This window comes from Lissotriton vulgaris, chromosome 1_1 (assembly GCF_964263255.1).
Source record: "Lissotriton vulgaris chromosome 1_1, aLisVul1.2, whole genome shotgun sequence".
Taxonomy (NCBI): Eukaryota; Metazoa; Chordata; class Amphibia; order Caudata; family Salamandridae; genus Lissotriton; species Lissotriton vulgaris.
In genome coordinates this window covers 428,560,702-428,576,145 of record NC_141685.1, presented here as the reverse complement: position 1 = coordinate 428,576,145, position 15,444 = coordinate 428,560,702, and the positions used below count along the sequence as shown (strand labels likewise).

At 44.4% G+C, this 15,444-nt stretch overlaps 1 protein-coding gene across 2 annotated transcripts in view; it reads right to left on the bottom strand.

Annotated features, from left to right (window-relative positions):
* Positions 1-1,780: 1,780 nt before the first annotated feature.
* Positions 1,781-15,444, bottom strand: part of MYSM1 (Myb like, SWIRM and MPN domains 1) — a 400,819-nt gene continuing 387,155 nt past the window's right edge. For both annotated transcript variants that reach the window (XM_086952977.1, XM_086952986.1), the window contains exon 20: positions 1,781-2,603. In XM_086952977.1, the coding sequence (XP_086809103.1) occupies positions 2,466-2,603 (138 nt within the window). In that variant the 3' untranslated portion in view covers positions 1,781-2,465. The remainder of the gene's footprint in view (positions 2,604-15,444) is intronic.

The window sequence follows — 15,444 nt, the reverse complement described above, 5'->3', positions numbered from 1 at the left end:
CTGTCCTGCCTCCCCTGCCAGTGGAAGGCACCCTACCCCCTTTCCCAACAAGTAGGCTCATAGACCCTATGGTCTACGGTGATGGAGAGCCTTGGTGCCACCCCTACCGCCGTGTTTCCACAAAGCTATCTAACTTTACCACACCTTTGTGTATCACAAAAGACATCAAATATAACAACCTTTACACATTACAGTAAATCTTGCATAGACATACAGAAATACTTGCATATACGGGATATCTCCTATAGAGCAGCATAAACTCACTTGTAGTATCTACATATAACCGTCCTCAATCTTCCAGGATAAATCATCCCTATGTGTTATTCATGCAACCGTTGTTGTTCTTTGTGCCACCATCTCGTCTTCTAGCGTCGATATGCGGGTCTCTGCTTCCGTAATTCTCTCTCCTATTTCAGAGCACGTTTTAGTCATCCGACGAAAAGCATTCTGTAGTTTTCTGCAGGCACCTTGGGTTTTTAAACTTTCTACTCGGCTCTCTTCCCTATGGGCCATCATTGTTTCATATATAAGAGTTAAAGAAATTCCAACCATTTGCTCCACTTGCTCTACTGTCCTGCCCGCAGAATGCTGATCTAAGTCTGCTTGACCACTTGCTGGATCTGATATCTGTGTGCCAGGCTTCTTGCGTATAGTCCCAGTAAAATGCAATCTATCGGTTCTGCTTGGGATTTCTTCTTCCATACATATACTGCTGGTCTCACTCCAACATCTATTTGAAATGTTATGGGAATCTTAGATACCTGCAGGGATTCATCTCCTGAAGAGCTCGAGTGGTCTGGGAGAGAGAAGAAGGGGGCTTCTGCATCTAGATCTAGGGTATTAATCACCTCAGCCTCAGTCTTTGGGCCAACGTTATAATTTCCTCCCTGCTCTTGAGGTAGTCCACCAGGAAGACCCAAAGACTGTCTCATTATTACCAGGTCCCCAGTATTCTGATTATTCACCAAACCGTCAGAGGGACCCACAACTCTCTCAGTCTCTGCCACCAATGGCCCTACAGCCATAATACCAGCCGAGCGAGGCACTGTGGCATTGCTCACCTCAGCTGAACCCTCCAGTATCCCAGCTCCCTCAGAATTAGCTTTATTCTGGGTGCCTCCTCGTTTCGTCGCCGCCAAATCTATTGCAGGAGTAATCTTTTTTGGGTTTTCACCATTGACTGACAGCCCATCTTTTGTAGTCGATCCACCTTGTTGTTTGTTTGGGTCATTTTCCATGTCCTTGTTTGCTACTGGTGTTTTTCCTCCAGCAGCAGCAGCAGTTGCAGCTCGCGTTCTTCCACCTCTGGGATTCTTTGGGGGCATCCTTTCACATATATCCCCCAGGGTGTACCCCCTCAGCACCAAAGAGCGTGCAGAACACACCAAACACCCCGGACCGAGAGCGCAACAATCGAGGAGAGCTGACCCCCAGGAACTGCCGTAAGGTAAGGAGTGCCCACAGCATTCGCATTCCCAATGTCCTCCTCTCTTTACCAATATTAAATTGACTCCAATTCCAATATGGCTTTATGCTGTATGCTGTATGCTCATCCGCTTTACTTCAGGGAACAAACACGGGCGGTAGGCATCGAGTGCTCACTCGGCAGAGTGACCAGCCGCCATCTTACCCCCCCTATCGTGTTTGTAGCCTCATTATGTGCAATGAGTCTTATCACCTACTTGAAGTCTGCTACGCCCCTGTAGCACAATTGTGGAAAAACCTATGAAGTTCCTCATAGAACATTTTTAAATGAAACTGAAGCTCCCAAACAACAATATTGACACTGAAATTACACTTTTTAATTTTTGGCCACATTACACTTGCTGGACAGTACAAACTTGAATTTCCCTACATTTCCATGGCCTTAAAATAGTTAAAAAATAAAGTACAAAAACAGAGCAGCAGAATAAGGAATTTAGGTTCTCACACAGATCAGGAAAAGAGCTATACAATCTAATTAGCATTGACCACTTGATATTTTTACAATATCTAGACAAAGAATAAACAATACCTAAACAGAATCCAGTTTCCGTAAATCATGTCCCTTTAAACATGCGGAAGACCAGCTTAAAGAACCAATCATGAAAATTGGACAATCATATCAGCTATAACGTAGTTATAACATTTTATACAGTGCTTCGTTTGATACAAAATCTGGCTGATTTGTGCTTACATTCTACATTTCATAAGCCTATATGCTCATAATTGATGTTGAGCTCAAAATATATTATAATATAGCTACAAATGAAACTCACATGTGCAATAAAGGGTGTAAAAGAAAGACGTTTCTTTGAGTGTCACAAAGCATCATCACAAGTTTATGAAGTCCAATTGTAGTTGGGTACCTTTCCTTCTAGCACACAGAGAATCCCGTGTCATTAAAAAAAAAAAAAAGAACAAGAACCTCTGAAATTTAAAGTTTCTTCGTCATCATTCTCTTTGATATAGTTTATCTGGGACTATCAAATTTGTTCGGAAAGTGTTGCTTCCTCGTCGCTTTTATAATGAGAAAGGAATAAATGCTCGATCTGCGTCAGGAATTCTTCAGCAATGAAGCAGTTAGTCACAGTGTCCAACGTTTTTCGCAGGCAGGCCAACAGCTAAACAAAAAAAATAACATTTATAGAGCATATCTGAATTCACATTTGAAATAAAGATTGAATTGAGAATTCACATTTTGACAGTACATTTCAGGAGAAACAATGTATAGGAAATAAGACTTCTGTTACTAATTGTGTCTGTGAGGAGAAAGCCATCTTGGTGCTGAATACAGAACATCTCTAAAACTCATTCAAGAAACAATATGGCTAACTGGATACGATTCTTTTTTAAATTGGGAATTGCTCAGACCACTGATATTAATGTTTGCTTTGTAAAGAAAAGACAATTTGAATGCGCATAAAGATGGTATCTGTTGAGCAGTATGTAGCACATGTATGATTACATTCATAAGTTGATATCAATTCTACTACTCTCACCCTAATAAACACCTGGGGCCATATTACACTGGCTTCTCCTGGCCTGGATATCTGGTTAGTACTGCCTGTGAACGTGTTTGGTGTTCACCCACCTTGATGCTTTACACACCAGCATGGAGGATGTAACATCAGCACATGCTTTATTTGTGGCGGTGTCACTGTCATGTCTGGCAATATTTGAATGCCAGAATACAATTTAAGACGTTACCCAATCTTAGAATCACTTTGATGGACCCTAGTATTAAATGCTGTTTTCAAATATCATAAACAATTGTTTCATCTCCTTGATCTCTTTCCTCTCTAAATATACTAGGGCAATCCATATTGTAGATGAGGAATGTTCTTGGAAATCTTCAGAAAGGCGACCATCTCAATATAGAACTGTGTAGGCACCTTTGGAATACACTTTGGATGTGTTCGGAATACCAGTTTGAACTCTGAAGAGCTACACAATCCTTCTTTTACATAGATAGAACAGTGCCTGTGTGTATGTTTTACCTTACTTTAACAGTAGATGTAACCTTACATGACCATAATATTAGCTTGAGAGGGAGGCATTACATTTGACATCACTGCATTTAATTCTTAAGTTGCATCCACATTGTTTACCGAAGAGAGCGTTCTAAATAATGCTCTTGTGAATTGTTTGATTGTTCCCTCCAAAAACAGGAGAAGTTAGCGTTTGTGGTCTCCTTTATCATACAATACCTTCAGGTCTCCCGCCCTGGGCACCGCACCCAAACCGACAGACCATGCACGCAACCTGGGCTTCATCCTGGACTCCTCCCTCTCCATGACCAGGCAAGTCAACAACGTCTCCTCGGCGTGCTTCAACATCCTACGCATGCTACGGAAGATCTTCTGGTGGATCCCCACCGAGACCAGGAAGACCGTCACCCAGGCCCTCGTCACCAGCCGACTGGACTACGGCAACGCCCTCTACGCCGGTACCACCGCCAAGCTCCAGAAGAGACTCCAGCGGATCCAGAACGCCTCAGCCAGACTCATCCTCGACATCCCACGAACCAGCCACATCTCCGGACATCTGAGAGACCTTCACTGGCTCCCCGTCAACAAAAGAATCACCTTCCGCCTCCTCACCCACGCACACAAAGCCCTACACGACCAAGGCCCGAGCTACCTCAACAGCCGGATCAACTTCTACGCTCCCAAACGCCACCTCCGATCAGCCAACCACGCCCTCGCCGCCGTCCCCCGCATCCGAAGAGCGACTACAGGAGGAAGGTCCTTCTCCTACCTGGCCGCCAAGACCTGGAACTCCCTCCCGACCGACCTGCGCCTGACCCAAGACCACCTCTCCTTCAGGAAGAAGCTGAAGACCTGGCTGTTCGAGCAGTAGCGGCACCCCCCCCCCCCCCCCCCCCCCAGCGCCTTGAGACCCTACGGGTATGTAGCGCGCTCTATAAGTGTCATTGATTGATTGATTGATTGAAGTACACCTTCAAGGAAGGATGCCCACAAGCAAGACTAACAGAAGATAATGTAGGATAAAATAGAATCTGATGGTGAAGAAATGTTAAAAGATGTACATCTTTTTCCTTGAACCAGACATTGAAGAGCTGCGATCTCAAGTCTATTTTCCTATAGATTCTGCTCTGGAAATACTCAAAATGTGGTGCGTCTATCGGTAATATCCAAGTCACTAATATCCAAGTCACTACACTCTATGATCAGAGCAACCCAACTGTCACAATCAGAGAAGCTGTTGTGTGGTGGAATATTTTCACCCTTTCCCAGATCCCGAACAGCCATGCCCATCAGATGGATAATCAGAACTGCCTGGCTCATCACTGGGGCAGTATAAAAAGCATGCATCTGTTGAAACTCAAACTGATGATTCTGGGATCAAATACATTTGGGGACCAATCGTCTCCCTTTGTGCCTAGGCATACAGGAACGTGGAAGGAAGAATCTTCTAGATGTGTTGTGACCTAAAATTGACATTTTGTATCGGGGTTGTGATCGTCTGGAGAGTCACCATTCAAGAGATTTTTTTTGTCCATAATGTATTCAGAAACTGGAGGTCCAACAGGGCCTTCATACTACTGTTCTCCAGGGCCGTTTCTACCATTAGGCAGGACTAGGCCACCGCCTAGGGCGGCAAAAGGGGGAGGGCGGTAAAAAACAGGAGTTTGGGAATCCGATGAATCAAGGGGCCTTCGACCTCAAAAGCACATTAGTTAGCGCTTGCTGCAATTCATTCGACGTCACGTTCGGCGCCAGGGGCAGGGGCCGTGTGCACTACAAATATAGGCTGCTGCAATTTGCAAAATTCCCACCCCCGGCTGAGTCACTTGCTGACGACTACAGCCACGCCTGACGTCACTCGGCTGAGGTACTGTTGTGAACACTGCAGAAGCTGGCCCCTACTTGGCTGTTTTCTGCTCCGCGTGGGGGACAGAGTCTGTTTTGAATATTCATAACTCCCCAGCAGGGAGGTGTCTGGCGTAGGTACACTGTCAGCTGCCTGTGAATGCCACATCCCGATGGGTCTCTGCCCACCAATTGAGTCCTGTGAGCCCAAGGCCACGAAGAGGGACCCATGCAAGCCCGTCAGTATATGCAAGCCGGACGATGGCGGGGGGACACTCCCAGCAGCTGGATGTGGCACAGCGGCGCTACCTGCGAGGTACCTCTGTGATTGTATTCACTGAAGGTGGCAGAGGCGTCGCTGTGCTGGGCTTGAACACATGCACTTCACGAAGAACATTTTGTCTGGCAGCAGGACTTCGCTGATTGTTGTTGCTGCTCGGGAGCTGGATGCAGGTGGCAGCTTGGTCAGGTAGGCTTTGCCCAGGGCGCAGCACTGGTGATGCATTAGCATTATAATGCAGGTGGCACAGGTGGCACCTCAGAGCAGCCTCATAGGTAGGCATCGTTATGGGGACACAAAGTAGGAATACATTGCTGGATGTAACACTCACAGGTGAAGAGAGACTGCAGTTGGTAGGTGTGGTAGAATACCACCGACATTCTCACCGACCGGCTCACTTGATTTCCTTCAGGCTTCACTCCAAGTGCTACAAAGGGGTTGGTAGGGCTGGCTGTAGCCCATATAGCAATGCCCCCAGTGCCAACGTTGGTGTCACTATTGGTAGATGTACGACACACAATTGTCAAATCAATATACTAACATCAGACATGTTACAAAGAAAGTGGTTACATAACAAAAAAACATATCAAATACATATGGAATCAATGAATGAAAAACAATCAAATAGCTGGGGAATATAATCAAATAAATGGCTCAAAATCAGTAATGTCTGGACTGACAAGTCCTAGTCTTCTTTATAAATGACACTCTATTCCACCAACTATGCCGATGCGTTTCAAATCCAGGACTAGCGTCCCTGGACTCTCATCAGGGCTTTTATTCTTTGTGTCAAGCTCTTGTGGCAAAGGAGAAGGCTTGTGGGTGTTGTGGTGAATCTCATGGGTGCCGTGGAAATAAATCGTTTGTATGTGGCCAGGCAATCTGATCTTCTTTGTTCCTATTTCTCGCGCCGCCTACCGGCGTGATGGCTGGAGAGGTGTTATCCTCTATACCTTGTCTTTTCGCTGGCCTTGTTTCTCATAAATTTAAAATGTTGTGGGTGCTCGAAGTCCTTCTCAAATTTCGCGTCCTCCGGTACTGGATGCGTTGCGATTTCCAAAGAATAAAAGCCCTGATGAGAGTCCAGGGACGCTAGTCCTGGATTCGAAACGCGTCTGCACTTTTGGGTATTCAGAGACATGAAAACGGTGAGTACATTGTCTCATCAGAGGCCCCACCTCTTGCACAATGTAGTCACACCCAGTTTGGGCGGCGAGTGGGTGGAATTGTGGGTCCAGCGCGGGCCATGCAGATACATCATGCAGTGTAGTTTGTCTCATGAAACACCCCTGCAGCCCCACCACACTTCTACCAGACAGTACTTCCCTCCAGGTGTTCTCTGGTGCCCCTCATTGATGTTGCAGCCTTTGACTCCAAGCTAACACAAATCCTGGTGTCTACAGTGAGTGCACACCCACATTCCTCTAGTCTCGCAGTGTGCCCGACCACATTCCAGAGGTCCCATTAGCTTCCAATTCGTATGATAGAGTTTCACGGATGCTGCACACGGTACGCCGTAGTCATGTAATGTGTACCCATATTAGTGTCCAAGACGTCGCAGCAAACTGCTAATGTGAGGCGTGCGTGACCTCTACTAGACCATGACGCCGACGCAGCACCTGTTTACATTTCACACGTTTTACTCTATATTGCATTCCTAAAGACTGTGATGTTTCTGTAGATTTTAACAAGGCACCCACACAGCCTGCTTATGGGACATTTCAGAGAGGTGTTGGAAGAGAAAGAATGAAAGTGTATATAGAGTGAGAAACTGCAGACAGCCTGGATGACAGGGAGGATAGAGTGATGGTAGTAAGGAAGGGGGTGGCATTTTTCAATTCTTGCCTAGGGCGGCAAAACACCTAGAAACGGCCCTGCTGTTCTCTTTTCTACTGGGAAAGAGCTACATGATTTCTTTACTGCTTTGCATCTGTTCCATTGTTCTTTTCTTGGAGGAATTTGTCAAATGAATCTGCATCTTCTGTTGACACTTGCATTACTTTTTTTCCAGTAATGTTTGCTAAATGTCAAAGTATGTTCATGCTTTCATTCACTTCCTTGTAAATGTGCTTTTCCATTTGTTTAGATATTGGGAAAACTTTGCTCCAGTGTTGTGCAAAATGCAGGGGGGAAGTCTAGCTGATGTATGCGGTGTGGAGCCTCAGCACTTATTTTAGAAAGTCAAGATGTCATTCAGATGGCAAATCCTTTAGCAAAGACATTTTCAGAAAGGATCCTCTGCTTTCAGGATAGCAGCAAATTGCACTTTTAATTATTTTGCATGGATTGCTTTCAACATATTCAAATGCTTATTTAAGTGTTTAAATCAAAAGGAGCCTTCATACAAATCCACCATAGCTGTTGGGCAGAGTAGACCGTATTTATTTATTTATTTCATTTATTTATTTAGATTTATATAACAGCGCGCAGCTACCCCAAAGGGTTTTCCGGCGCCGACAGAGAACAACAGAGGAAGGATGGGACTATTGGCCGAAAAGCCACGTTTTGAGGGATCTGCGGAAAGACAGAAGGTCAGAGTGTAGGCGGAAGGGCAGTGGAAGCGCATTCCATAAGGTGGGGCCAAGGTGAGAAAAAGAACGCCCTTCCATACGAGACAGTCTGACTTTTGGGACTTGGAATTTCTCTTGAGTAGAGGATCTGAGAGTGGGGGGGGGGGGGGCATAGGGAATGGCCAGCTGTTGTACATAGTCGGTGGCCTTAGCATGCTTAATGCGAAACATGTACGTGAGGGCCTTGAACTTGATTCGATTCACCACTAAAAGCCAGTGGAGATCGAACAATAAACTGGACGTTGAAACAGTTTTGGGAACTCTGCAGAGTAATCTCCCGGCAGAGTTTTGTACTCGCTGCAGTTTACGTGTTATTTCTTTTGGTGACACCCAGATAAAGGATATTCCTGTAGTCCAGCCTGGAAGTCACCAGGGCCTGAACCACAGTACGCTGGGTATAAAATGGAAGCATCCACACAATCTTCCTTAACCATTTCAAAATGGTAAAACAGGTAGCAGCAACCTTGGTGGCTTGCTGCCGCATGGAAAGAGGGTCATCTATAATAAAGCCAAGTTTGCGCACCTTGCCACTCCTAGCAACCTGGGAAGGCAGTACGGGCCAGTTGCCGTGAAATATTCTCGCAACTTAACATATCTGTTTGACAGATGCAGTGTTTTGGAAAAAGGGGCCATAAGTGTAACTTCCCATCGAGAGCAGATAGAAAATTGGAGTTTGTCGTCTTTGGACTCACAATTTGAAAACCCATCTTTTAGTAAAGTTGTTTTTCTAATTGCAGGTCTGAAAATGGCACTTTTAGAAAGTGGGTATTTTCTTACTTTAACCATTCTGATCCTCTGTCTGTCTCTGAATACACATCTAGGTTAGGATGGCAGTTGGGCATTGTGCATTCCCTCTAGACAGTCACACATAGGGAGCTAGGGTGTGACATATGCATCCTGGTAGTCAATCATCAGGCTGATGAGCCTTTCTGCAGTAGATTAGGAGGGAGGGGCCTGCACCTGAATGGGTCTGTGTCTGTCCCCACACAAAAAGCTGCATACTCCCCTGGAGTGTGTCTGGAGCCAGGGAAGGAAGGGCAGGAACCTTGTGAGGATCAAAGGCCTCTTTTTTTTCTCCCCACCTCAAAGACACAGTTTGGTATAAGTACTGTCCCGCTGACACCCCCTAACTAGTTCACTTGGAGGTCCTGAGGAGACTTTGCAACTAAGAGGAGCTATGCTGCCAGGAACCACTGACACATTGTCACTTGCTCTGCTGTATTGGCCTGCTGCAAGTTGATTGCTGTGTTGTCAGATGTGACTGCCATTTTGGATTGTGCTCTGCTGTGTTGTCTTGCTGCTTCTGCAGTGAGGGAGGAAGGATCCTGCCCTCTTCATCTAATCACCCCAAGAACTCCAAAGGCTTGTTGGCTTGCCCCCAGTTTTTCTGCTGAGGTCTCCGGGACATCAAGGACCTCGTGTTTACACTGTCATCCTACAGGAGCGTGTGTTCCATCCTACAGGAGCGTGTCCGGAACACTTTCAAGAACGCATTGAGTCCTGCATTGCAATCACCCTGTGTTCACCTGTGGGCCTCAAGCGCTCACTGTGTTCCGATTGGGCTCGCTCTCCCCGAACTGTAGTGGAGTGGGGCGCGCCTTGACTCAGTGTACCCAGAAGCCGCACTCTCACCTTAAGTGGCGGCGTAGTGCCAGCAATGAATCCAGTGCCTATGCAGAGAGGAATTCGGCTCCAGCCGGCACACTGGAACTAAGCACCGCAACTCCTACCCTACCCGTTGCCAGGACAACAAGACCGCCAGAGTCAGCGACGTTGTCATCCCCACTTAAGACCAGCTGCATGATCCACAGCGCAATCACCATCATTGAGGGAACGGCACATCAGAGGACAGCACTACAGGTACCAGATGGGTGAGATAAGGACGGGGTAGAGCTCTGACAGCTCACGACTTGTCAGCGGAGGTTGTGACTGGATTCCCAAATAACTAACAAGCTCAACTGGTCCCTGGGGGATTGCTGTGCTTCTCAAAAGCTGGAACCCAAAGGAGATAGGTATATGAAAACGTGGGAAAAAGGCTAGACCCTTTTTAAGTATAAAGCACAAAAACTGCCTAAACCACACTTACTTAAACAAAAAACGTTTTTAGGTTAGAAAAATATTTATTACATTCCAACCAGGCATGCTTATTCAATGCCAATTATTTTAACTTTTAAAGTATCTTTTTTAACATTGATAGGCAGAAATGAAACGGACTACATTCAATATTTACATCACTGTACAATTGGTTTGATACATATAGAAACAAACAATGTCAAAATAATATATAAAACATCAAACCTCCTACAAAGAAATTAATACATAACAAAACACCAATATCATATACATTTAGAATCAATGAATGAAACAAATCGAAAGAATGGGGAATATGGTCAACTGAATGACTGGAAATTGATAATGTCTTGACTGGCTAATCCTAGTATTGTTTGTTAATAATGCTCAATTCCACCAAAGCTGCCGATGCGTTAAGACCAGGACAAGCGTCTCTGGTCTCTCCTCAGGGCTTTTATTCTTTGTGTCTGAAAGACGCAAAGAAAAAAGCGTTTTACTATTTTGATTGAATGAAAGCCTCTATTCTAAAGTTGCTACATATACTACTTGTTTGTGCATGGATAGAATCTACATACCAGGCTCTTTTTATGGGGTTGAGAAGGCTTGTGGGACTTGTTGTCAGAGTGCGGGGAACCAAGGGGATCAATCGTTTTCTGTAGGCAGGCGATTTTATCTGAATAATCAGGGTTTGATTGATTAAGGCTTAAGCGTTTACATTGTTGCCTAATGAATAAGTGAAGGCATAACTCATAACCAACACTGACCTTGTGTCTGCCGCCAACCGGCGAGGTGGCTTGTAAAATATGACCATCCGCGTTATTTCCTAGCAAGGGCAAAGTAAGCGCGTGTAAGTACATTTGAAAAAAGGGGGGGCCTCCTCTACATTAGTGAACGCTGTGGAGTGACAACAAGAGCCTACCTTGTAAATACTTTGTTATTCTTGAATTCAATGTGTTCCCAGCACTCGCGGTCCTCTCAACTAAAAGGGGCGCGTACTGGAAATTCCAACAAAATTCAAGTTTTGGCCCAAAAGTGGCCTCTTTAGAGTAGAGAATTACCTTCTCCAAAAGCGCTTTCTCAGCAACTGTGTTCCTCGAGGTCTCAATCAAAATGGCCGTTCGTTTGTGGGCTGGATTTATTTGAATCGAGCCCAAGTGCATTATGGACCTAGTATTTTTTTGATGATAAATAGTCGCAGTGAAACAGATGATTTGAAAAAAAGGGGGGTTGACTAGTGTTTAACATGAGTCTAAGGGCCACAGGGTATTTCATTTTAAGGTTGGCGCTGTATTATTGGAAGGTTAATCTCAAGATGAGAAAGCATGTGTTGTATGTAGCGAGTATTGCGCTCTTGTATGCTCTTCATTTTTGGATTCAATGTATATTATATTCACGGGCTGGATGGTTGAAACAGCACTGGTGGAATGCCAAGGTCCCTTTTAATGATGTTAAGGGTATATTTTTGCAGATAAAAGAAGAGTTGGGCCAATAAAATACCGTTTCTAGATGTGGAGGTGTTCCCTACTGTAGGCAAATTAGCCACTTCACTATTTACGAAGGCAACAGACAGGGATAAGGCATTAATGTTCTCAAGCAACCATCCGCGAAGCATGAAAGAAAACCTGCCGTACGGCCAATTTTAGCGTATCCGCAGAAATTGTTCGTTTAATGAAGATTACAACTTGCATGCTGGGAACCTGGTAACTAAATTATGTGACCGTGGATATCCCAGAAAATTAGTGCGAAATGCGAAGAAAAGAGCGAGATGGACCCCTAGGGAATGTCTCTAGGAACGCAGAATTAAACCTCAAATGAAAGGCCAAGTTTGCGTCACCACTTTTTGCCATAACGCCAATAAACTTAAAAAAAATATTGGACAAAGCTGGCATCTTATCAAAAACCTGGAAGAAAGCCTACATGGAACCACCTCTTTTTGCATTTAAAAAAGAGAGTAACATTGCTAACTACGTAATACGAGCTGCAGCCCCGAGGGAAGTCCGACCTACTCTGAGACATTTAATGGGCCTAAGTCCTATAGTCGGTGACCACAAATGTGGAACATGTGTAAGTTGAGAATACACCATGGAAGGGGCACTATTCCAACACAAAGGAATTTCATGGAAACACGACGCCTTTAGCAACTGTAAATCGAAATATGTCATGTATGGAGTTCTGTGCCCATGTGGGCTCTTGTACATTGGCAAGACGAATCAGGAAATCCGTCAACGAATTTCCCAACATAAATCAAGAATTAAAAATAAAGTGGAAACAGCACCCCTTGTAAATCACTGGATAGGATTAAAACATCAAATTAGTGACCTGAAATGAACAGTCATCTCCAAAGTTGAAAAAGACCCACATGGAGGGGATCATGATCTAAAACTATCCAAAAGTGAGGCACTGCTGATCGTCAAGTTTGATATGGCTGTATCAGGCCTAAATGAATTATCCGAGATCTATAAATTATAGAGCCCTGTTTGTTTCTAGAACGTCAGTTTAGACCTGCCAGTCCGTACTACCTCCTCAGTTAATTGTGACTCTGATCCCATACTATGCTCCAGCCTTGGGATTAGATCAGACACTTCCCAGCTCCCAATATTACCCCCCTTTCCCTCCCCTCAGAATGTGTGATCCTTGTTGGCATTTTCACTATGCCTCTAGTTAAGATATCTCCCCTTTTATTCTCTTAGTCCAATTATTATGTCCCTCCCTTTTGAGGGGTGCACCCTCACCGCCTGCTTCCAATTCACAGCCCTGAATCCCATCATAGCGCCACGTTAGGGACCACACCACCCATGATCCCACGCTCCAGGAGGTGCGCATGCATCTCCCTGAGTCTCGATGGCCATCGAGACTACATTACCCAGAACTGACTGCGTAAACGGTTGCGCAGTACGATTTACCCTGACTGAATCTAGGATTCGGCTGTTTTCCACGGTATAGCTACCGGTAAGAGTCGCGTCCCCTGTACTTGGAACATCATTCTCCGCTTCGACCCCCACTTTGGCTGTTAGGATGCTGCTGACTGATTTGTTTCTCTGTTTAGCTTCCTGCTCGGGTGACTCAGTGTTTGGACCACGCTGGACTCTTCAGCTACACACTGCCCTTACCTGTATGGTAGCCCGCTAACCAATTCGGTAAGAAGAAGTTGTTTTCTGATTGTGTGTCTTACATACCCTAGGTAGACCAGTCTCCGCTAATCATTATACTCACGGTGTCTTTATTTGCACCCGCAGGCTCCATAAATACGCTAAATCAATTCCTTTCAAGTAAGGAACACACAACAGCAAACGCAAAGTATGGTGCTCTCTTTCCGAGGTAAGGCTCCACTTTTTGCCTTTGTGCACCACGCCTAGGACTTTAGGGCATTAAATGATTACTTTTTGGATTAAATGTTGCTCCCCCTTTCTTTCTTTCCTTTTCTTCCCCCACCCCCTTTGCAGGAGATCTTCTCTATAAATAGGACATCTGTTGGCAAAAAGATTAAGTGGTAAGCTGACTGGGTACCTAGGTGTAGTAGTGCTCTTCTTGAGTCTTGATTTTTTTACACTAGAGATTAGATTTGTGTTTCTTTTCTTCTTTTTTAGAGAGCTTTTTGACCCTGATGAGAATCCTGTTACCTTCAAGGATTCGAAACGCGTAGGCCTGTTGGTCTGCTTCCTTGCGTCTGGGTGCCTAATGGTTCCGCATCTGGACTGACATCTTTACACTCTAAAGTTGATAATTGTGATTTCAATTGTATGATTTAAAAGAGCATTGCATGTAGTGTATTGTTTAGAATCTTAGGAAAGTTCTTTTGAATTGTATAAGCAGACCGAGTACTGCACCAACTGGTTTACTGATCTTCCAGTGCGTGTGGAGTACAGTGTGTGAATGTTGGAATGTAAAGAGGTTTGACTGTGATATGTTTGAAGAATTATGAGTGATGGTATGGATGAGGTTTTTATCCCACTTGTGTCTTTATCTTGATTGTTCTTATATAATTGTGTTTTTGAACCACTGCATTAATTCAAAGAAATGTGCATAAACAAAACATTTTTTTCAAAATAAATAGCTATTAATTAGCATCCACTTGTATTGATTTGGTATCTTTACATTGGGATTTCGGTTGTTTGGAAATTAAGTATCAGTATTGGCACCTCTCCTTTGTTGTTTAGCTACTGGGCTCAGCCTTACTAATTAGAGCCAACCCCAATTGTTACTAGAACACATTCCAGGAGAGGCAGCTAGAAAGCACACACTGGTTTAACATATGTGCATACAAAAAGGTAGTAATAATTTGTAGATATGTTTAGGTCAGTGCTTAATTTGAGCCGGTGGCTTCCGATGGTCAGCACCAGCACTTAATTGGTTTCCGGTGCTTGGCACCAGCACTGAATTGTCAACACTGCACTTAGGGCAGTCTGCCAAATGGTGGCGCTGCTCATCTAATTTAGAGATTGCAGAACAATGGTTGTTTATGAACACAATGTACATTAAAAATGACTAATACCTGCCTCCCCAGCTTTTCCTTTAGCTTTGGGGACCTGGAATAATCTGAATTATTACACTTGCAGGCGAGAGAGAAGGTTTGTAGTTGTTTTGGCAGCGATGACAGGGGCGATGAGTGGTGCAAGGTGCAGTGGCCTCCTGGTCAGGGCCCTGGCACTTATTATTTTACAAATTAAGTACTGGTCTAGGTCATTCACTGAGTCACTGATTAAAACTTATTCAGGCTCTCAGAGGAAGCAAATCTAGGTGCCTCATATTGCATATCACAAAAACTAGATGTCTCTGGCCTGTCAAAGGCTTGGCAAGTGCTGAAGCTAGTAATCTGGTATAACACAAATTGATTGTCAAATTTAAGGAGAAGTTAAGTAGTGATCATAATCGTTTTGAGAGACAGTCAACATGAAAGAAATTAAGAATTTAGCACAATTGCCATATACATGTGAAACTTCCATTGACGATAACGCCAATCTGGAGGCCCATACGGATATCAGCACCTACTTCACACCTAGGCTTTTGTTTTTATATTTTTATTAATATATGTATTTATCCTAAGACAAACTGTATATAGCACCAAAAAAAGCAGAAGGTAAAGGAGTGTACATATGGAAATTGAGAAGATGACAGAGACCCAGCAGCACGCTTGGGTCTAAAAGTAACAGGGATCGCAGAAAGGACATTTAAATAAACATATGTTTTGTCTGCCCTCTGCAAAATGTTC